Genomic DNA, 23,706 nt, shown 5'->3' on the forward strand with positions numbered 1-23,706 from the left:
CATCCCAGGAGAACTATGTATTCCCAAGTAATCTTCATTCAAAGCTTACTGACCTAGTGGAATATAGCGTGGCAAGAGATAAGTACCCTAAGCAGATGCTATATTTTAAGATAGGTAAATTTACATGGAATAAAGGTATACACAACAATTAAGTTTCTGGGTGCTGTCATGTTTTAAAAAAAATTTCAATTACATTTTCAAGATCCTGATGAATATATCTGCTTCATTTAGAAAATTTCATCTGTTTTAACCAAATCAAAAGCTCCACTATACTGATTTATCAAAATAATGAGCCAGCCCATACCAGTAAGGGTTTAGGCATTTTGAATATTTACATCTCAAGAACTATTTGCAGGTATGTACTCTTCTGAATGGTGCTGGCAAACATTTAAGTAAAAAAATAATATGACCCACATACCACAGAGAACCCTCCGGATGTAAGAACCTATCTGGACGTCATATTGTCCTTTATGGAGATGCTTTTCAATGGGTCTAAAACAGACCTTCCACTTGGTTTTCATGTTCCTTTTAGGTTTGTAGCAGTTACTTACCTCTGTCAACATTAGCTCTCAGAGAGGTGAGCATGCCCTCAGACACCAGGGTTTTATAAAGAGCACCTTTGCAAGACCTCTCAGATTTCCTGGAACCACAGGTCTCTATTTTTCTGTGACAGTCATTATCCTCAGGCTTAGCCTGTCCCGACAGGCTGGTTGGTAGTGCATCCTCTGTGGGAGTCAATGGTTCTGCTTTTATACCCTCTGGCACCTCACCAGAAATGTTCTTGCTGGCAGAAATACTAATGAAATCTGGAGGTCTTGACTCTTTGGTGATGTCTGAGGATTTCTCCTTTGACATTTTCTTCTCTCTTGATTTCACTTTTTTCTTTGGTGGCTTGGCATCCAAAATGCTTCCCTTGCCACTTGAGGATGTGCGAACCTTCTTTCGTGGGGTTTCTCCAAGTTTGTCAACACCCCAGTCTCCTTTTGCAACAGCTTCAATGGTATATATGACACTCTCAATGTCAGATTCTGAAGACTGCCTCTTTTTGCACGTCTTTTTGGGTGTGGATTTATCATTTCCATGTCGATCCATTTTGCTTTTCTTCTTTTTCTTTTTTAGCTTTTCTGGTTTGGTTAGAGCAGTAGGGTCCTCAATGATCATAATTCCATGAGGATGGCACATGTGATCCTTTCTGTTGGGAACATCACTTATTATTATCTTGCTACTGGCAGAGTATGAAAAATCAGGGAAGTGACTGTATTTTTGATCTTCCTCTAATTCTTCCTTTCTAATTTCTTTGGGGTCTTCCATTTTTATAGCCATTACATTATCCATTTGTAGCTCCTCAAAATTTCTAAATTCCTTAGAATCTCTTATATTCTCCTTGGATGATTTTTCAAATTCTCCTTCCTTTTGTAACCCAGCTTCATCTGTTTTCTCTATTTTTATTTCTCTTTCCTCTTTTCCCTTCTCCAATTCTTTAATTCTTCCACCATCTGATTCTTTTGCTTTTATTAGCTTTGTTTCATCCATTTTCACTCCTTCTGATGCCAGGCACATCTAAACAGTTAAAACAAAAATGGAGAACAACACAAAATATCCTCATTATTCCATAATCAAAATTAGCTGCTAACTTTTCACTTCTATCCCTCTTTAAAAAATAATCACTACAAACTTTATTAGTCAGTGCAGTTCTGCCAAAGTAACTTAAATGATTTAAATGAAAGTTCTGTAGGCAATGTGATACAATCATTAAACTCTAGACTAACATATATCTGAATCATCATTTCCAGCTTCATCAGAAGCTTTTTGTATGAAAATAACATTTGGTAGGAGGAGAATGGGACTTGGACTTAAAAGACTCAAGTTTGATTCTTAGTTTGGCTGCTCATTAACTTTGTGGCATGGGATGAGTCACTTCACTCCAAACTTCCCTGTAACCTTTGTAAAATGGAAATGATCCTATTCCAGAGGATCTTGTGAGGTCTATGTGAGACAAGTACTTTCAGGGTTTTATTATCCCAAAACTCCCTTCAGATGTTTGCCTTCCTAGCATCCTTAAAGGGAAAAGGAGAATGGCAGGAGTGTCTACCAATCCAGTTGAAATTAGAAATGGCACAATGATCACTGAACCACTGCAAAAAGTTCCAATAGAAGAATAAAACATTATAGGTCCCCAAATGCTGAAGAAAACTCACTTAAAACCACAAAAGCTCTGAAAACAAAGGGGATTTCTGTTCATGTGATTTGTTTTAAATTCATTTGGTAGAAATTTCAATCTGATCTGAACTTACTCGGCTATAAATTCTGCCCTAAACCAACATGAAAACGTTTAATGTCTTAAACAGTTTATCTCACTAATGACAATTCATATGTTTTGCTATCAGAATATTCATTCACTTCAATATGCACTGTGGAAATTACATAGAGTAAGATGTATCTACTGTATCATTTTCCTAGAATCTGAAAAATTCTGAATGCGAAACACATCTGGTCCCAAACTAGTTAAATTTTTAATTCTCCAACATAACTCACAACATTTCACACTTAAGACATTTAAGGGGAAAATTGCCAACTTCCTCTCCAGCTCATAGGTACCTTGAAACTTCAATTACAGTCTATTTTCTAGAGGAGTAAATGAAACTTATTGTAAAATTAACTTTCAATATCTGGATTTTCATTCCTAAATACCTAAGTGCAAGCTCCGAAATGCCATGGCCAAGTAGGATGCTTAAAAAAATCAATCAGGTCAGGTTTCTGCCTTTGAGGAATTTATCAAGAGGCTGATAGTGCCGATTTGGTCAAGGGCAGCATAGGATGTCTTAGCCATAACTAATTTTATTTACTTTGCATTAGCAACTTAGAGGGGAAAGAGTATTGAGGTTTGCTGAGTCAGTACAAAATCAAGTACATGAGTAGGAAACCAATCCATTTAAAAAAACCCCAAATGGCAAGTTTTCATTTTCATTAAATTCATTTTTTAAATGGATAATACACTGAGTTAAATATCAGATGCTCTTTTGTCTCATTTTTTTTTTCATTTTTGTACTTTCAATGCATCTCAAACCTTTCCGGGAGAATAATGTTATGATTAGTGAGACTTGGAAAATACTGGAGAATGGGGGAGAGGCAGATACTGCATTTAGGAAAAAAAAAAAGAAACATCACAAGAGTGCAGATCACTCATAGGAAAGATCTGAAATATCAAGGAGCTATCTATTTCAGAAACTCATGTAAGGTAACTTTTAGTGACTACAAAGACTGAGAATTTTCATTTATTAAACCTAATCAGAAATAACAGAAAAAGCAGAATGTTAATTCTGAAAAACCAACATATTTAATTTTCCCTGCATATTTTACTCTTATGAGAGAATTTGATTTTTGAATCAATTTTAAAGTAATTTTAATTTTCCTTTTTTGCCTATCCTAGCCTATCATGAATAACTATTCCAGGTGGTCTAATAAGAATATACTAGTTTTAGAAAGAAGGCCAGAAAGGCACCCTTAAGGTAAATTTTATGATTTTTCAACCAGCCCCCCTGGTGGCCTTTAATAGAGCATTTCAGGGCCCTTCTCTCATCTAGGTCCTAGTTTTTACAGTGGTATGCAGACAGTTTGCATTTGCACAGGTTCAACTTAGCAAACCTAATAATATGTTGCAAACTCTATTCTCTGCTTCAATATATTTCAAAATGATTCTCCTCATCATCCCTGATAGAATTCTACAGCTAAGAATGAAATGGAAAACATGCGGACATTCACTCTGGGGACATATTCGTGGAAATAGCATAATATTTCTTGGGTAGGTAATTATACCAAACACTAGTCATGCTTTACTTCCTCGTTTCAGGCTCTTGAAAATTTTTTCACAAATACAGTATGTTAATCCTAAACTATAAGAGAGAACAATTATAGTGCCGGAGACAGAAATACAAAAGAAAAACAAATACCTCTGAATTACAAACCACAAATCACAAATTTATATCACTATCTAAAAGCCAAATCAGACTCTAGAGTTGGGTGTCATTCCAGAGGCTGTCTAATATAACCTTCCCCAAGAAGGAATTCCCACTACTAAAAGACTTCCCAAGAGTTAGTGAACCAACTTCCGTACAAAGACATTAAGTCTATTACTCTATTAGAGAGCAGTTCTGTTTAAATTCTTTTTAAAATATGAGCAAAATTTTGACTATCCTATTAGTCTTAATTGCTGAAATGAGAGCAGCCTTTACTAAAAAGAATTGGGTTCCTGACCAACCACCATATTACCTAACTAAAGCCACCCAATAAGCTAAGGAATGGAGTTTGAACTCACAGGAGGAAATACCAGGTGAAAAATGTGATACTGGTGCAACTTTCATGGGGCTCCTGTGAGGTGAAAGTGAACAAATGTGGGAAAACCACAACCTGCACGTGTTACAAAGCTTTACCAGGGTTGAGGACAATGGACACTTCATTTTAGCAATGTCTTTCATAAATTATGTTCTAGTCTTGTCATAATATATCAGATGAGAAATAAAACCATTTGTTAGTTGGTAGGGACATTTTCAATGGGGTGCAGAGATGAATTCTTCTTTTAAAAACATATCACAGGACTGGGGATGTGGCTCAAGCGGTAATGTGCTCGCCTGGTATGCATGGGGTGCTGGGTTCAATCCTCAGCACCACATTAAAAAAAATAAAGATGTTGTGTCCACTGAAAACTGAAAAATAAATAGTAAAAAATTCTCTTTCTCTCTTTAAAAAAAAATATCATACTTCTGGCCTGTATTGAACTTGTGGTCAGTTAAAATCCCAGATTTATTTACCCACATAATATACTGGTTGGTTTCTCATGTATATTTTGTACCTAGAGGCAAGACATTTTTCTTTTTTTAACAGTACTGGGGATTGACCCAGATGTGCTCTAACCACTGAGATACATCCCCAGACTTTTATCAATTACTTTTCTTTTGACACAGGATCTTATTAAATTGCCCAGACTGACCTCAAACTTGCCATCCTCCTTCCTTAGCCTCCCAAGTAGCTGGGATTATAGGTTTGTATCTCTGCACCCAGATAGAACTGCATTTTTTTTTTTTTAAATATCTGTGTCTTTGTCTAAATCTTGGGCAACAATGTTGAGTAGGGTATGGATCAGGACAGACCCTTCTGGTACTTCTAGATCCCTTTCATTGGGTACTTCTTAAATATTAATAATCTTCAGAATCTAAGAATGCTTAATAATCCAGTCTAAATTTCTTCCATTTTGTTCACATGGACGTTGTATCTGTCAAGTCTTGCTGAAATCTAGATAGAGTATGCCAACAGCATTCTCTAAGTCTGCTTTATAACTATAACCATACCAAATAGAAAATAAGGTTGCCCTGTTTCTAGTCAGAGTCTAACTAGGCAAACAGAAACAACTTAAAAGCCTACCTAGCAGAGGGACTTTAATGTAGGGAACAGGTTGCTAGACAGGTCATGAACAACTAAAATGACTAAACAGCAAGCTTGAGGCAACCCAGGGATTAGCACCAGCAGGAAGCCAGAGTGAGACAAACAGGATAAAGGTGTTATTGAAGCCAAAGGCCAGGTGCCCAGTGGAAGGCAGAAGCACACTAACCCTGACATCTCTTCACCCCTTCCCTATACACCCTCATCTCTCCCATCCGGACCCCCTACCAGTGTTTCCCAGTGGATTCCAGGAAGAGTGGAAGCTGGGGACACAGGAACAGAAGAAAGGCAGTCTGTAGCCATTTGGGATATAAAGGTAGCAAGCAATACAAACAGCCTAAGGGACAGCACGTGTGACAATGGCCTTTGTAAGGGAAACTTTGATAATTCCCAGTTTTCATCTTCTTTTCTGTGAGTTCAAACATTATTCAAATAATTTCCAATATTTCTAGAAATTAATAGCCTACATTTGAGGAATTATGCTTACTTTTGTTGAAAATTAGAATGAAATTTATCTCTATTTGTTCTCATTAAGTTCTATTTCTACAACTTGTTGAAGGTTACCAAAAGTGAGATAAATTTCATTTGTGAGGTCTTGCAGTATCCTACAATCTTTTTTTTTTTCCTGCTGTAGGAAATCTGAATTAGCATGCCAAGATCATGTTATTCCAACTTTTTCTAACTAACTTAATAAGCACTTGCCTTTTTTCACATATATTTTCTCAATGAACATTTCTATCCCCTCCCCACACTGGTGGCAAAACACTTATTAATATATTGTTTTGCCTTCTTCTTCTTCTAATCTAGACACAGCCAATTTCCTTCTAAACTTTAGTTCTAAACAGTTAAAAACAGTCATAAGTTTGCTTTGTTTCTTTCTTAGTTTTTGCCATATACATTTCATGCAAGATTCACGACCTTTTTTTCCTACTAATTGATACTATTCTTTTGTATTCCTCCTTGGTTACTTATTAAACAAAGTTCGTATTCTTCTACAAATACATTCATTAGTATTTGTAGATTTAAAAAATTTGAAAACCTCTTCCTCATTTTTTCTTTTGTTGAATATATATATATATATATATATATATATATATATATACACACACACATACATATACCACAAGTGTGTGTGTGGCAGGGAACAACAAACAGACAAGAGACAGACTCTTAGGGATCTTGGGCCTTGTTTCATGGTAGAACCTATTTGTATGTGCAGTTCCTGAATTTTTTCTTAAGTCTAAAGAATATATTTGACTCTCTACAGCATTGTTTGTTCAAGCATCTTCTTATAAGCACTTCAGTTTCCTATCCATTACTTCAAAAATCATTAAAGATAAACTCCCCAATTTGTTTTTTATTCTTTTCCCCCCTCACCATAATAGGCATCTGCATATGACATAAACAGAACCTGGGAATATGGATGGATGTAATAACTCTAGCCTTTGCTCTTGCAGATGGACAAATTCAGTGTTGAGAAGCAGTGTCAAAAGGCAGAGATTCTGAAGCCAGGTTGTCTAGGATACTTACTAGTGGGCTTTGCCACCGACAGCCTATGTTCATTGAAGGGGCCATTGCCAAGTAAGATTATTCATAGGATTTAACTAAGTTTTTCTGTGCCTCAGTTTTCTACTCTATAAAATGTGGATGTTAATATTTCTTGCCTTAGGAATACTGTGAAGTCCAATGAGTTGCACAGATATAGAACTTACAATAGTACCTAGTCTATACTTTCTCTATAGAAAGAAAAAAACAGTATTGTGATAATCAGCACTCTGGGGCTTATGACATAGAATAAATGCTAGAAAAAAGTTAATACTATTATTAGTAGTAATAGTAATATTCACATTAATATCAATCAATAGCATGTGATTGCCTTTGTAGATTAATTATATTGTTCTGATTTTTCATTCCAGGGTTGAATGATTCTGAAGTGGTTGAAAAGAAACATCAAATTAAATTAGGCTAGGAAGACTTCAAATCAGTATCTTTCACCAAGCAACTCTAAAACACAAGTGGGTTCATTTCTACTTTTGAGTTTATCTACTTATGTTCACTTTGGGTGCATATATCCATACTTTAGAGAACATAAGAATATACATACATACTACATTACACACACATGCCTAGATGTGCACACAATTACACAATGGACATATAAGAACACAAACTGATGTTTACTCAAGGCAACAAAAATGCATTATGGGGGGCTGGGGTTGTGGCTCAGTGTAGAGCACTTGCCTAGCATGTATAAGACCACATATAAATAAAATAAAAATAAAGGTCCTTTGACAACTAAAAAATGTTTTTTTTTTAAAAAATGCATTATGGGAAACACACAACTAATGGCTATTATTAATTTAGTCTAGTAGAGGGTTGTTATTAATCCGGTCTTGAAATAGTACATGATATAGTAAATTACATTTATTGTTCTAGTATTATTTTAAATTAAACAATAATCTTCTTTAAAGTGAGAACAAAAAATCATCTAGACATCCTCCAGAGATGGAATCCCCATGACTACATTTAAAGAAGTTAAATGCTAATGCTTTAAATCAAAAGACGGGCATAAATATTTGATTCTTAGTGTATATTCCCTCAGGAACTACTCTGTTTTTTGTAACAGAGGGCATAAAATGTATTCTGTTCACCTTTGTATTCTCCAAGAAGGCATTCGACAGATAATTGTGTTAAATTGAATGGTTCATTAGTTCTTAGGTAACTGACAAATCTAAAATGCATTCTGATTCAAACCTGGAGAGGTTACTTTAAAAGTCTATGAAAAACAATGCTAATTATGACCATGCTACTGCTAGGCTTAGATAGGCAATCACGGTGTCCTTAGTTACACCTCCCAAGAGCACCAGTGAAAATTAATCACAAATATTTTAAATTTTACCTCTGCCAACAGAAACCACACTGAGATTCCTCCCTGTTTTGTATAGTCAGAAAGGCCTGATGGTGATATGCTGCAAGAAATGTGATTCATTCCCAAAAGAAAAATAAAAACTGATAATGTTGATACCAAGATCCCAAGGGTATATGCTGAACCCAGGATAAAAAAAGTTAATTCTCTTCAAAGTGATTATGAAGGAAAAACTCGATAGAAATGCTGAAAGGTGAGATAAAGCATGCTATGGAGGGATTCTGTTTTATGTTCCTGGATTCAGGGAGGCTGCCAGTTTTAGTTCAGGAAGACCACACTGTAGGTATGAGCTTTGTTATTGGGTACTAGCTTTAAAGGAATAATCAACCTCTGCTACCACCAAGCTTATCTCTTTAAATCAGGGACACTCTAAATGTATCCTTTTCTAAACATGTTAAGATATTGATTCATTTCTTCAGTGTGTCCTGCTTGAAAAGACTTTGTGAAATGATAATTCATGTATACTAGGATAAGAATACCACAGCAGAAGCCATGTAACTGATATGAAGAGATGGTAACTAGTTCCAAAAGGTACCATATTATTTTACTCTTAATTATACTTTCTTTCGTTTTCTATTATGAAGGAGTCAGCTAAATTTAAAAAAAGGCAGTGTGAAAACAGACCTGTGGACATTAATCAGGAAGTTTCTATTTCAAAACCTCTGCTTTTTAGTACAAAACAAATGTTTTACAGCCAAGGTATGTTTACAATCATTTTGTACTGACTTATTATCTGCCAAAACAGGTAGATATAACCCTAGGATGACATTTAGCAGTGTTTTCCAAGAAGTGTACTTTTCTTATAATTAAATAAAACCATAAAAATACATACTGGTTGACAGTTTCTAAGAAAAAACAATAGCACTGCTGCTAAGAAAATTAGATTCTCTTTATCATAAAAGATAACTGGTTACAGAACACTGGTCTAAGCTTCCCTTGACACTGGAGTCTGGGCATATTAAATAGTATTCTATTTGGTTTGCTAAAACAGTTCACCCAGGTGAGATTTCAGATGGGTTGGTGGTGGCTGTTGTTCACAAGGCCTTCTCTCTGCTAAAATCTCCCCTGAAGATGTTAAAGGTAGTCATTACACACATTTTGTATCTTAGTTCTTCCAAACTTAAGTTTGTCCAATTGGGAATGCAATGAAAAGTTCAAGGAGTTTTCTAAAAAAAAAACTCACAACTTCGCATAAAATGATAAGAAACATCACATTCAAATAAAAGGCCTTCTTAAATGAAGTTTTAAGTATGAGAATTCATTTCTACAATGACTCTAGGAGGAACTGAAATAATATCAGCAGGTTTATGTTCTGGGCTTGAGGTCTGTTAAGTGATAAAAACGTGGATAATATAAGAAAATTTGAATGGAGTCATATTTCAATCAAATACAACCAATAACTGGCAGTGATGAAATGAGACTGGGGGAATCACAGTCAAGTAAGATTATTGATGGGATATCATTCCTTGCCTTCTTTCATGGCTCCCTTCCTCCCTGTGGTACTGGGGATCTAACCCAGGGCCTCACAAATTCTAGATAAGTGCTCTGCTGTTGAGCTACATCCCCAGCACTTTTATTTTGAGACAGCATCTCATTTAGTTGCCCAGACTTGCCAAAACCTTTTGATCCTCCTTGCCCCAGACTCCATAGTAGCTGGAGGAATGTACACTATTGCACATCCAGCAACAGTGGCTTTTTAAAAATGAGTCATAATTTCTATGATTAAAAATTATAATAGTAATAATATTATAACATTTTTACAGATGCTAGAAGTAGTTCCTCTTTACCTATCCATTTGATTTTAAGTGGCTTTAGTGAGAAGAGGTTGCCCTCTGAAAATGTCTTCATCCTTTTTCAATAACTTTTCCAGTTCCCTTGAACCCACCAGACCTATAATTTTTCTTTTTCACATATGATTATATCTGGAAGAATCCAGCATTCGCTTTCTTCAGCTTCACCTATACATGTAACTAGGGTAATAAACTGAGATAAAAGAGTATAACATAGACAGCAGGTACACAGACCTAACTTCATGACTGTCTTTTTTTAACCTGTCTTTCTTCTGTGCTCACAGGAACATGGGTATTTGCTTTCCAAACTCAACTACTTAGCTAGCAACTTCCTCTCTTCTCGACTCCTTGTGTATGAGAATTCCTCAACTGTCTCTTCCCCCTCAACATCTTTCATCTCTTCCTTTCTATCACAAAGCATCTTACCCTTTGTTTGCAAACATCTGGGCTTCCTGAAGTAGGGTTCCAAATCAGGGTCAAAATTCTTGAAGCTATCCTTTTATCACACACTCAGGGTCAAAGTTGGAGTCAATTCTTTTTTTCCTTTGCCTCTCACTTGTATTCAATCATGAAATCTATTTGAAAACCCTGAAACCTTCCTCTGACCTGTTTCTGCCTTACATTCCCAGTACCTGCTCCTACAAGATCTGATACCCACAGAGGTTTCCACTCCATTTCATGTACAGTTGCCAGGAGTATCTCTTCATGTCCTGCTTTTCTCACTCTCTACACCTGTCAAATCTTCAATGATTCCTTATTATTTTTCAAGAACAAAGTTCTTTGCTGTGCACTAAATATCTTCCCAATCTGGCTGGAAGCTACACTCTACCTTCATCTTTCATAAATCTTCTAATGCAGACCTCTACTCTTGCCTATATGATTTACTTATTGCCATCTAACTATCTCCTTTGCTTGCTTTATATCTCTTTGCTTTTATCTCCCCCATCTCTATATTTAATTATGCATGAGTAACAATCTCCACTTTATATGGTCAGGTATAAAAGAGGGAATAGGCAAGTATTAAGTAAATGATGTCAATAATTGCTGGCCTCAAGAGTCAAAGCTCATCAGAAAAGGGAGAGGACAGTGTCATTTGAAGAGCAAATACCAAAGAGGGCAGCACTAATCAGCTCTGACCAATTATTCTCACAGAAGAAGGCTGACCCAGTGTCTGCAGATCCTCTAAATTTTTAGAAGCAACCAGAAAGCTGCATTTATTTGAAATATAATTTTAAAATACTAGTCACTAATTGAAATGTGAAATATGATACAGGTCAACAAAATGTGTGCCAAATAAAGTGTATCTGCCAAATGGAGGAGGCCCAAAGGTTGCTACTTTCAATTTCTGGTTGTTTCTAAATGACTCCTTTATCAAGAACCACCTTAATGCTCTTTTATGTTCTCTTCCTTGTGCTTGGTCCCTAGAACATTTCTGCCAATACTAATTTCTACCTTTTTTTAGTTTCACACATCATGTATCACTCTTAAGTAGTTTCATCATTTCACTACATGATTCGGTGTAAAATATAATTCATTCTTACTCTGTAACTTTTAAAATATTATCTCTCTGCACCTAGAGAGTAAGCTCCTCCAGGACAGGAGTTGTATACCAAACTTTCCTATAACGCTCAGCATCTTCCCAAAGCACACTCACGAATAAGCATTTATTTAAGGGGTATAAGATATATCTTGGCAACTTCAAAAGTACAGACATTTTCTAAAAAGGAAATATAAGCTCCATTTCTTTGACAGCAGTCTTGAACATCTGTCATCTTTTTCAGCTATACACATATGTGTAGGAGTAAGCTGTCTTCCATGAGACTTCTATAATATGCACATGCCTATAAGAAGCAACATGCACAGTCTTCTTTAAATATTCATCAAAACAAGGCAACAGAACATCCCAGTGTGTCAGAGCATGGCAATGGAGACAGACTGTTTGGGTTCCTATCTGGACTCTTTAACACTGCCCATGTGACCTTAAACAAGTTACCTAACTTCTCTGTCATTTGGTATATGTCAAAAGAATGACAATATTACCCGCCTCAGAGGATAGTTCTGAGAATCAGTACATGTAAAGTTCTTAAAATAATGCCTAACACAAGTAGATATTCAATGTCAGTTGTTATCATTTTAGGTTAGAAAATAAAATTCATTTGCTGAAAAAAATCCTACCAAAAAATTTAATCTAAAGTACATTTAAAATCATTCAGAAGTATTATGAGTAAAACTAGTAACAGTCTTTTCAGGTTTACACTCAGTCCCTACTCTATACTCCATACTCTGAACACCAGCACTATACTATGTCTGGAGATAAAGTGCTCCTATACCACTAATCTTATATGCTTTACAGATTTTGGCTCTTACTGTACTAAAATATGTGTTTACATACATTTGCAGGTAACTTCAGAGCCATACTGTTATTGGCATGGAATAGACTGTTATTGTCTGTTCGAATAAACTATCCCACTTATTAATTAGACAAGGGTGGTCTTTAAGTATATAATTTTCTTTACTGAAATGTATAGGTAAAGTTATCTCTGAATTTCTTCAGACTGTCTTCCAACTAAAGCAACTGTAATACAAAAAGACCACATTAGGGAAGAGGCTTTGCTGCTCTTTATATGATCTGTTCTAATTCATCTCCAAACAAATGGAAACCAATATATTATAGTATTTGCACAATTCAAGTTAACTGATTAACTGAACACCACAAACCTCCTGGGGGTTCAAACAAAAAGGACTGTATTTTTCCTAATTTGTTGACCTCAACAGAAATCTCTTAAAAATAAATAAAATAAATTCTAGAATTTTCAGCTATTAAAAGTCTACCCATCAAAATGCCAATCATGTGCCCAAATCAGGTTCTTCCCTAGGGCATCATCTCTTGGCTGCAGTGCCATGGGAACATGGGGAGGGGTGAGTCCTTATAGCATCAGAACCAAGAGCACAGGCCTATCCAAGTCTCTTTGTGCCTTTTGCTGATTTCATCCAATTTTCTTTTTCCTGCTAGGTAGGTACAGATCACAGCACTAAGTACACATCTAAAACATTTTTTGCTGCTTGCCAAGGAGAAGATAGTTAACAACAACTCTGGCTTTAGAAGATCTGCTCACGAGAATGTGGTTGGGGAAGGGTGAGTGCTTAGTTTTAAGCTGATTTCTGGCCTTTCACAAGGTCTGACGCCTCTGGTTTAGTCATAGAAGACAGCAAGATAAAACTAACTGCCCATGGTTACGTCTTTCTTTTGTTGGTCTCTGCTAACTCTACAAAAGAGTCCATGACTTTCTCAGGGGAATGCCATAGGAAAGGGTGATATACAAACATATTTAACAGGGGGACATGCCAATTATCATAAGTAATGTGGCTGCAGGGCTGGAAGAACCCTTCCTGTGTCCTACAGTTGGTGGAAGAATCAGGGGAGCTTAGGGATGCTGGCCAAGTTGTGGCAAGAGTACTCAGGGGGTTGAGTTGTAGTAGAAAAAACACCTGTACGTCATCTCATTAAGCTCAACACAAACCAGCTGAATGCCACTCCTGCCACAGGGTGTGCATCAGAGTACCCCCAGCAAAGGCATCTCCATTATATTTTTCCCTCTTGTGGAAGACTGTTCCAGATCTGTTCTCTATGAATCCCACCCCATTGTGTTGAGAGCCACAGTCTCGGTATGACGCCTGGCATTTGCCAGGGGAATGTTTAAAAGGTGAAGTGAACCATTGACATGATGATTTCAGTTAAGCTATATATAACTGCTGTGATGCTGGATTGATTGAATTGTATATTTGACCTTTACTGTTGGGCAATGAGGCAGCTCTTGCCCGCTGCTTTGGAGTTCTCACGGGGATTCCTGGAGGGTTCGGGAAAGGTCCAGAGGAGGGATTTCCGGTTGGTGTGGTGTGTGCCTGGAGGAGCCGCGTGGGTGGTATTGGAGAGAGGTTCCCGGGGAGTGTGTGTGGAGTGTGCTGGTGGAGTTTGGAAATAAAGTTTGTTCCTGCTTGAGTGGCTCGTGATTTGTGCCCAGCCAGACTGTGGCACCATTGGCCTCCAGTGGCCTCCTGTCTGATCAAACCAATCTATTTTCTATGTACTCACTTGACCCTTGGGAAACACATCTTTACAATGCTAAAACTAAGAATGTAGCAGGCCATTCCAAGTTTCTCACTGCTGCCAACTTCCTTTGGTCTCTTTTTGCCTGGCGGATGCCATAGCAAATTTATGTCTAAAACATTTCTTGCTTTTTGTAAAGAACGAGAAGATACTTCTTGAATGTTCCTCCCTCAATCTTTAATAGTGGTTCTCCTGGATCCCCTACAGGTCCCTTGATGGGGCAGGGGTAAAGAACAGAAGTTACTTCTATCCTTTCCTCCCAAGGAAAGAAAAAAGCAAGATATGCTCCAGATGACCACAACACCCATGATGTCTCCTCACCTAGGATGACTTAGGGGTTGTAGTGGGGATGAGAGGCCTCTCAAAGTGTAAGGGATACTAACTGGATTATAAACCCCATGAGACAGGTCCAGTCCAAATCGGAAGGTATTTCTTGATGAATTTCCCCTTGGAATATATAAATTTAAAGCTGTCTCCTCAGATTCCAGGTAATAGCATGAGGTCTACTCAACAGGAAAAATCCTCTTCAATATCTTATTATACTTACTTTTTTTGTTAAGAGGCACCAGAATAATTAAATATTCTATTTTGCTAAAAAAATGGGATAAAAATTAAGGATACATTTATCTACTAGTGATTATTTGACAATGCTGATTAATCCATTGTACATATATCTATGTTTAATCAGAAGGTGGAAAGGCTTTAGAATGTCATTCTAAAATGTACTCTTGGTATTGTGGCATCATATTCATGTGGTGCAAATAATAATGTGAAAAGAGTTTCTTGGTAAATTATTTTTTAGCAACCCTGTTTCATCAAAAGCATATATTTTTACTCAAATATTATAAAAACCTAAGTCTGAGTATAAGCTGATTTGCTATAATTGGAATAGGCTTATTTCCGTCATTTTACCCCTTTAAAATATGATTCCAGCATTCAAACATCTGTTAAACCATAGCATCTGCTTCATATTTGGGATGCATCCCTACAAATTAGAAGAATGTTCTTTTTAATGAGCTCTGATTTAATAAGGAATCTTTTTTTTTTTATGACTGGAAGAAAATGAGAAGACAAATTCATTTAGCACTGCTCACAGCTAAGTATCCCAAAGGATCACACATTTCTAACAACAACAAAAAAAAAGGTTTGTAAAAATAAATATTGCATGTTGAAAGATAGTTTTATAAATTAGTGTTAATACTTAAGTAAACATGTTATGTTTATATGTATGTGCATGCACACACATAGACAAATTACATAATCAGAAAAATCAGAGGACCCATACACACATTATCATTCAAGGAAAATAGTTACTTCCTTCAAATGTCTAGTCCTAACAAATTTTGCAGTTTAGAAAATTCATGACCTCTGTCTCTTTGTTTACTAAGATTTGTTTACAAGTCCAACTCCATAGGATCTTTGTTGGATCTTCACTGTTTCAGTTGTGTGTGAGGCAGTAGTTTACAGTGACTCATGCAGTTCTTTTTAGAACAATTCCCTGCTGTCTCCCTAAGTTTTTCTCTGAGTTTTCCAGCCATTCGAAGCCCTCCATTTGAGTCTGAATTTGTCTTACACAAGCAGCACGTCAGCTCAGTGTCAGACAACAATGGGCTGGTTTGTTCCACTGTTTATATACACTACTATCTCAGGCTTTTGTATTTTTATATTTCTAATATGAATCTGGCTAGGCTTTAAAAACCTGATTTAAAGATATTTAAAACTTCCAAATGTTTATGATACAAACTACCATAAAATTTAGAAATTTTAGGAAATCGTATGTCATCTCATTAAGCTCAATACATTACAAAGAATATATAAAAGAACTGTATCACCAAAGAGCTCAGAGGAAACTCACTGGAAAAAAAAAGCGACAGAGAATGGGTTTGGTAGAAAAGCTTTTTCATCATTCATTCACTCTGTACTTCGTAATTCATTGCAGGGAAAACTATGTCTATAGTGTCCTGGTGCTAAGAACATTCCTTCCACACGTTCCCTTGAGGCAAAGTGGTCACAGCCTGGCAGAGCAAGCCACTGTGCATGCCCAACAACAACTGCTTCTGGCACCTTCCTACCTGACCCATCACCTACCAAGGGAGGGCTCTGTCTCTTGCAGGCTTTATAAAAGCACATTTTTTTTTTTAATACTTTCTCAGTGGAATGAGAGCATTTTATATCCATGTCACATCAAAAAGTACAAGTGTTAGATGTTATAAAAATATAATGTTAGACTATGCTAGTGAATCCTTCACTTAAAAAAAATTAAAACATCAACCTGGTTTAAAAGTAATGCCTTCTAGAAATTTATAGATGGTTGAAGAGAATAGAGGAGAGAAAAGTAGTAATCCAGTATGTTAGTCAGCTTTTTCTCAAAGTGACTAAAATACTTGACAAGAACAATTTGGGGGAGGACAAATTTATTTTGGCTCACAGTTCTAGGGTTTAGTCCATGGTCAGCCACTGCTCTACGCCCAAGGTGAGGCAGAACAATACAGTAGAAGGGCATGGTGGGGAAGCAGAGCTCCTCATGGTAGCCAAAAATTAGAGAGAAGGAAGCAGGTAAAGGACAAGGAAGATGAACCCTTCTAAGACACAACCCCCGTGCCCCACCTGTTCCAATCATACCCCACCCGTCTATAATTACGACCCAGTAAGCCCATTCCACTAACAAGGCCCATTCCTCTTATAATCTAGTAATTTCACCTCTGAGCATTCCTGCATTAACTCAGGAGCTTTTGCAGGACATCTCACATCCAAACCATAACACATGGGCTATTCTGTGCTCCACTGGACTTACTTAACTAAAGAGACAAAAAAAACCTTATTTTAAAATATTACCTTTGAAAATAGATTTTGTGATATCTCTGCATAACCTTTCTTAAGCTTAATGACTTCTAGTACTGAAATTCCTTTTTCATAAATTAAAGGTTAACTCTCATTGTTGAAAACTAGATATAACACATTTTATGGTCAAAGGTGAGATGTACAGTTTATGGAACAGTTATAATTATTTTGTGATTTCCACCTCTGCAGATCTTATCTCAATATATTCACAATAACTTGCCTCTGCCAGTTGAAAGAGTGCAGACTTCCCACAGCGTTTTACAGGCTCAGCACCACCCAACTGCGAAGTGTTTGAGGAGATCTATATCGAAAACAATTGACATAAAGAACATTAATTATGATACCAGAATCTTTGCCTTCCATCTATACACATATAAGAAATTTCCATCGTTTATGGGAATATTATTGCTCCCAAGTACCAAATAACTTTGAACACAACATGTTTGGGATGATCATTTTAAGAACTATTTTACTACTGTCATGTATAACTAATTAGAACAAATTGGGGGGAAAAGGAACTATTTTGGCAGCTCCAAAGTAAAAATAAATGGGGCTGGGGTTATAATTCAGTGGTAGAGCACCTGCCTAGCGTGTGTGAGGCACTGGGTTTGATTCTCAGCACCACATATAAATAAATAAAATAAAGGTCCATCAACAATTAAAAAATAAAAACAAACAAACAAAACAGGTGTCTCTATAGTGCCCATTTAATGACAAGAGTATTATCTTGCACATTCCAGGTTTGAACTCTAGAAACTTAAAAAAGATAAGCATTTCCATTTCTGTTTCTTTGATAAGTTTCCAAATTCATCAATAGGCCAAAAATAAAAGAGATTTAGAGTTATTTTGCATTTCAAGCAATTGGTTAATTTTTAAGAAAATATTTGGGATCTTTGTGGAAAGACAGCATCAAGTGAATCAACAGATTTTTTTGAGAATACATGCTAGGCAATAAATATGGTAGGCAATATGACAGGAGCTGAGGAAGCTAAAAGTTTTTTTTATAAACACTGACCCTGGCCATATTGCAAGTACACTCAAAGACTGATAATCAAGGACAGGAATCCAAGTTGTACAGTTGTACAGACCTACGCTATGTTGTGGTACAGTGATATACATAACATTACATTGACTGCATATTTTTCTGGCAATTTGGTTAAATGGTGTCTGGGCACAGATAAAAAATGAATTAGCACTGCCTTATTTTCATATGAAAACTTCATTTTCAATTTCTAGTCTCAGTAAGAGCTGAGAAAGATATACACATTCTTCTCCTGGAGAAGTTCTATCATGGTTAGCTATGGTCTACACTTCCAGGTTCTTTGTGATTCTGAATTCTTTCCCAGTTCAGACAAAGTTGTTCCTCAATTGTTCAGGAAAAAATCCTGCCTGATGAATATATCCTTACAGGTGACACCCAGGACTCACAGGAGATTCTAGAAGTCCTAGAAGGACTAAGTGCTCACTGCTTGAGCAATTTCTCCCCAAGAAATCCTGCTGAGTAGAGCCTTTGTAGAAGATATATTTAAACACCTACAAAGCCCATCATAAAAGGTAAAGTTTAAGAAAGTCATGAGGACACTTTCTTCCACCAGGTGCAATAGGTTTTAACAGAGGCCTCCCATATTTAGTTTGATCATTTGCTTTCCTTTAGAAGATGACTTATGGGGTTCAATCTTTCTGAAGTTTGGAATATTTTCCTCTAGCCAAATTTTTACTAATAAATGTCACTTCTACTTTTTTTTATATAAGCTACATTCAATTACTTATCATTAGACTGAGAGAAAACAAACTCATTAATTACCACTGACTCTTAGTGACTTTAGGAATGAGGTAGTGAACATAAACGACAGTTCTTTGAATTAAGTTTGTAGAACTAAAGGGAGATGGCCTTCGTTACTTTCTGCTTTCTTTGAATTAAGGTTATAGAACTGAAGGGAGATGGCCTTCGTTACCTTCTGCTTTGTGGATTTAATTCAAATAATGAAAACTTTTAAGCCTCATTTACTTTACCTTCAATATGTAAACAACACCTGCCCTGTATTACATGAGACAATAAGACTTCATGTTAGTGAACAGCACAGTGCTGAGGTCATAATTATGCTCTCAATATGAGATACAATTATTAGTACTAATGAGTTATTATGAACACTGGTAAACATAAACCCTTTTAGTACAATTCCAAAAGTTGGTTACAAACTGAAATCGGGCAGAGTTAAAGAACTGTAAAGCCTGAGGATACTACTTATATTAGATTTAGTCATTTGTAGAATAGTATACTTGCTGCTCAATTAAGAATTGCTGAAGGACAGGACAGAGCGGCACTACACAGCCCAAGCTGTTTTTCTAGTTCTTCCACTGGCTCCCTCTGCTGTCGCTTTTGTTGCATAGGTCTCTGCTCCAGGGCTGTGTTTGTTTACTATCACATATCTTGTGCCTAATGCAGAGCACAGCTCTGTGAAGAACTACAGACTACACAGATGCATTATCAGGTCTCCTTCCATTAAAGCACAGCTTCTTGACTTGAGTGGAGGACTGAAATGGATCTTTGCCTTCCAAAAGGAGCTCCCTATGTTACTGAGAACAGCTTTTCTCATTGCCTCTGGGAGAATTTTTACCTATTTATAGGTATAGGGCTGGGGTGAGATTTTATGCTTAAGGTTGCTAGAAACCTGATTTCCAAAATGGCATGTGGGGGAGGTCCAACACTTCCAGAATCTCCTAACAATAAAATTTTTGTGGAACGACTCAGTGGTATCACACAAAGATGTGTTTCCTAAAAATGTCTTTTAACTTCTTAATTGGGGTGGTAGGTTAGTGGAAAACTGGACAGATGTTAATTTTGATGGCTGAATCCTTATCTGAATTTCTCTGTAGCACCTGGGATTCTATTACTACAGTAGGGTCCTACTTCTCAGGTCACTCTCCTTTGCTAGCTCTTCTTTCTACAGTGTTCTTTAAATGTTGTTTTCCCCTCAGGGCTTTGTATCAGAGCTCTCTTTTTATGTCACACATGTCCTCTCAGGACTCTCATCTACACTAGTAGTTTTGATCTTAGGCACTGCTTGCACAGTGCTGACTTCTTGTATTGCCACTGTTCACCTCTGCTAATAATCTCCTACTTAAGAGACATGTATCCTTTCAGGTAAGAACAACATAGTTAATGTTAGTTTTTCAATGACTGTCCAGCAATGGAGGAAGTTCACGTTTTATGGTAGATGGCATCACTAGAGGGTAATACTGCATAGTTTGTTCATGGCCATGCTTTTTACTTTCCTCAAATTGGATGGTGCTTGCCAGTCTATTAACTCCATTTTAGTCTCTATTTTGACTATTATGTGATAGTCAGATAAACAGTACTCATCCATAAAGGTTGGCAAAATGGTGGGTGAAAGAGTACATGAGGTAAGGCAAAGAGCTAAGAAAAATTACCACTCTAGACATTAAATTACTAATTTTATGTTTGCCTAAGGTAGACAAATGCACCAAGGAAACAGGTGGTAATGATCAGAATAAAAGTAGGTAATGGTGGAATTTTTTGCAAGCACAAGGGGTATCATAAACATTGTAGCCTTGGAGAAAAATGACTAATAATTGTTGAATGAATTAAAAAAATCAAAGAACAAATGTACAATATGAGGACAACTGGTCTTCCTTATCTTTAAAGGAGTATTAACAGTTCCAATAAAATACATAATATGTCCACTAATTAGTTGCAGTGTAAGTATATGATGTTTTTATGAAGTGTACTATTCCATAACATATTTGGAATTCATGGAAATAAAATGTTTTAAATTTGGACTTAATGTTTATATCCAATTGTGACAAAACCTTAAATTTTTTGAGATTATGCTTGTACTTTTATCGACAGTATCTTCTAAGGAAAGTTTTAATGTCCAGATCTAAATTAGCTCTAAACCATCTAAATTAGCTCTCCGTGTCTTTAAAGTAAATATGTAATTTTTCAATGTAAATATCTACTATACCACAGAGAAGAGAAGAGAAGAGAAGAGAAGAGAATGCGAATTGGTCATGGCTTTTAGACCTGATAAATAATGGAAAACAATAGCTCCCTCTCTGGCATTGTGTTTGGTCATCAGTCTTCAGTAAACCAGATCTAAAAAGTGACTGATGTGTCATTCTACCTGTAAACAACAAAAGATGCAGACAGGGAACTCATTCTGACCAACTTAATGAATCAGAGCCTGGAAACACAGAGTAATAGCAAATTGGATGAGCTGAGATGAATCTGGATGAAATACGGATGTCAATATGGAATGAGAGACGGGCAGAAATGGGATGGGATGCAAGTCTCTGCATTCTGTTATTTCTTTCTAGATCCAATAAAGTAGATATATTATTTTCTTCCCTTTAATGTAAACATTCATAAGGAATATATAAACAAAATGTGCTTTATTGAGTTTCCTGGTTCCATATAGGTTTACTTCGATAGGCTTTAAAACTATGGTTAAGGAAAAAAAAAATCCTTCTTTATGTGAAATAAAACACACACACACACACACACACACACACAACTATTTCAACCCAAAGAAGTGCCCAGGGCTTATTGGTTTTTTAAAAAGTAGGTTTCTTGGACAAATATATTACACAATAAATGACCCATTTCTAAGAGATCGTATAGAGAAATCTCTCCAAGAGTTTGTATATGAAATTAGCAGGAATGGTTTCAAAGGATTTTGGATGCTTGGTTTTAAAATAACATTAAAAAATAAGTACATTAAAAAGATCTAATTGAGGGGCTGGGGTTGTGGCTCAGCAGTAGAGCGCTGGCCTTGCACATGCGAGGTCTTGGGTTCGATCCTCAGTACCACATAAAAAAATTTTTTTTAAAGACCTAATTGATTCTTAAGCTATATGAACATTCATTTCTAACTAAGTAATAATCTACCAAATCCCTCTGAAAAGGGATGGGTATAAAGTGGTCCACTGGACAATTTTCAATTACTTACCAATCCCTTCCTCTTTTCCATCCCTTCCCCAATGAGGCCATACAGATATAGTAGAGTGTCAAAACAATCATAATTTAGTAATTTGGGGATTAAAAAAAGATAACTAGAGATAAGTGTCTTAAATTGTGGTTTCCTAAAAGAAAACCTGATGGCATACTCTCAGGCCCACACTTCCACTGATAAATCAAAAATTCTGGGAGTGAGGTTCACCTATCCTTCTAGGTGACACTGATATACTTTAAAGTTTGTAAAGTTTTGCTACAAAATAATTAGAACAAGAATTTCATGAGATTTTTCTGTTTGTCAAAGGTGATGGTGTATCATGAGATATAAGAGCTTTAGGTATATCATCATAGTAATTATAGCCCATTTTGTTTCTACTGTAATATACATGCTCATGGCAGATTTTAGTAGATAATTTTATTAGTTCACCTAGCTTTTTTTTGGCGGGGGGATTACTGGGGATTGAACTTGAGCACTTGAGCACTGAGCCACACTCCCAGTCCTATTTTGTATTTTATTTAGAGACAGGGTCTCACTGAGTGCCTCTCCATTGCTGAGGTTGGCTTTGAACTGAGATCCTCCTGTCTCAGCCTCCCAAGGCCCTGGGAATACAGGTGTGTGCCACCACGCCCAGCTAGTTAGTTCTTTTTAACTTTAAATAAACCAGCCCAGTATTGGGCTGACAGAAGGTCAGATCAAGATTGAAACTTAAGCTTAAGCTTCTCTTTGTCATAAGAGGAAAATGACTAGACATATATCCTTACAGTATCATGAACTTCTCTTACATGACACATATAACATTTAAAACTAACAGAAGATGCCATAATTTATTTAATTTGCTTAGAAATTGAAAGGGCTTATATCATCAACCTACTAGGAAAAGTAATACCCTTAGAGTTGAGAATAGGGAATTGCATTGAATTCTAGAACATAATAGAAAACACTTTTTTACATTATCCATATAATTTTGGGTTTTCCATCATGCATGCCTTCCTATGTTACAAATCATTGAAACAGCTCCTAATAAGTTTTCAAATAAACAATATTATTAAGCTTCTTCAAATCCTACATACTCTTCTTGTCAAAAACCAAAAGCCCTCAGAGGCAAGTGCTCTTGAGCAGTGGGACAACTCTCCCGTCAAATAAGTTCTTTTCTTCCTTAGAAAATAAACTTAATAAAATTAAGAGTCAAGGAATGAATCCTCGAGTCTTCTGAAGAGTGTGCTAAGCAGCAAAGACGAATTACTTTAAGAGAGGTACAGGATCTCTTTCTGCACAATCACAGGATAGTGCCTGTATAATATCAAAGTAGGCCCTTGGAACTGCTGCAGGGCTTCAGGGGCTCCTAATGAATCTGATGATGGAATATCTTTTAAATAACATCTAATCATGCTGTGGACACCAACCAAGACAGCTCAGATATCTCACATTGACATTTTACATTAAGTTGAATACTCTTGGTAGTTAATACATATGCAAATATCAGGTGTGTCAAAGTTGAGCCACTATACCTTTCTAATATTCATGCTGCAGAATGGAGAATTTAATCAAACAGAATACATGGCAAATTCTGTTTTCAAGAAAATGTTTCTGAAAAGTTGGATGGGAACAGCTCAGTTATCAATATTAAAA

The 23,706-nt window shown here is 36.3% G+C and overlaps 1 protein-coding gene across 10 annotated transcripts in view; it reads right to left on the reverse strand.

Moving 5' to 3' along the window:
- The window catches only part of Bbx (BBX high mobility group box domain containing), a 261,386-nt gene that overhangs the window by 32,569 nt on the left and 205,111 nt on the right, over nucleotides 1-23,706 (reverse strand). For all 10 annotated transcript variants that reach the window (XM_015478557.2, XM_015478556.2, XM_015478555.2 and 7 more), the window contains 2 exons: nucleotides 17,322-17,402; nucleotides 552-1,560 (listed from right to left, as the gene is read on the reverse strand). In XM_015478557.2, the coding sequence (XP_015334043.1) occupies nucleotides 552-1,560; nucleotides 17,322-17,402 (1,090 nt within the window). The remainder of the gene's footprint in view (nucleotides 1-551; nucleotides 1,561-17,321; nucleotides 17,403-23,706) is intronic.

This window comes from Marmota marmota, unplaced genomic scaffold (genome assembly GCF_001458135.2).
Source record: "Marmota marmota marmota unplaced genomic scaffold, marMar, whole genome shotgun sequence".
In the NCBI taxonomy this organism is placed as follows: Eukaryota; Metazoa; Chordata; class Mammalia; order Rodentia; family Sciuridae; genus Marmota; species Marmota marmota.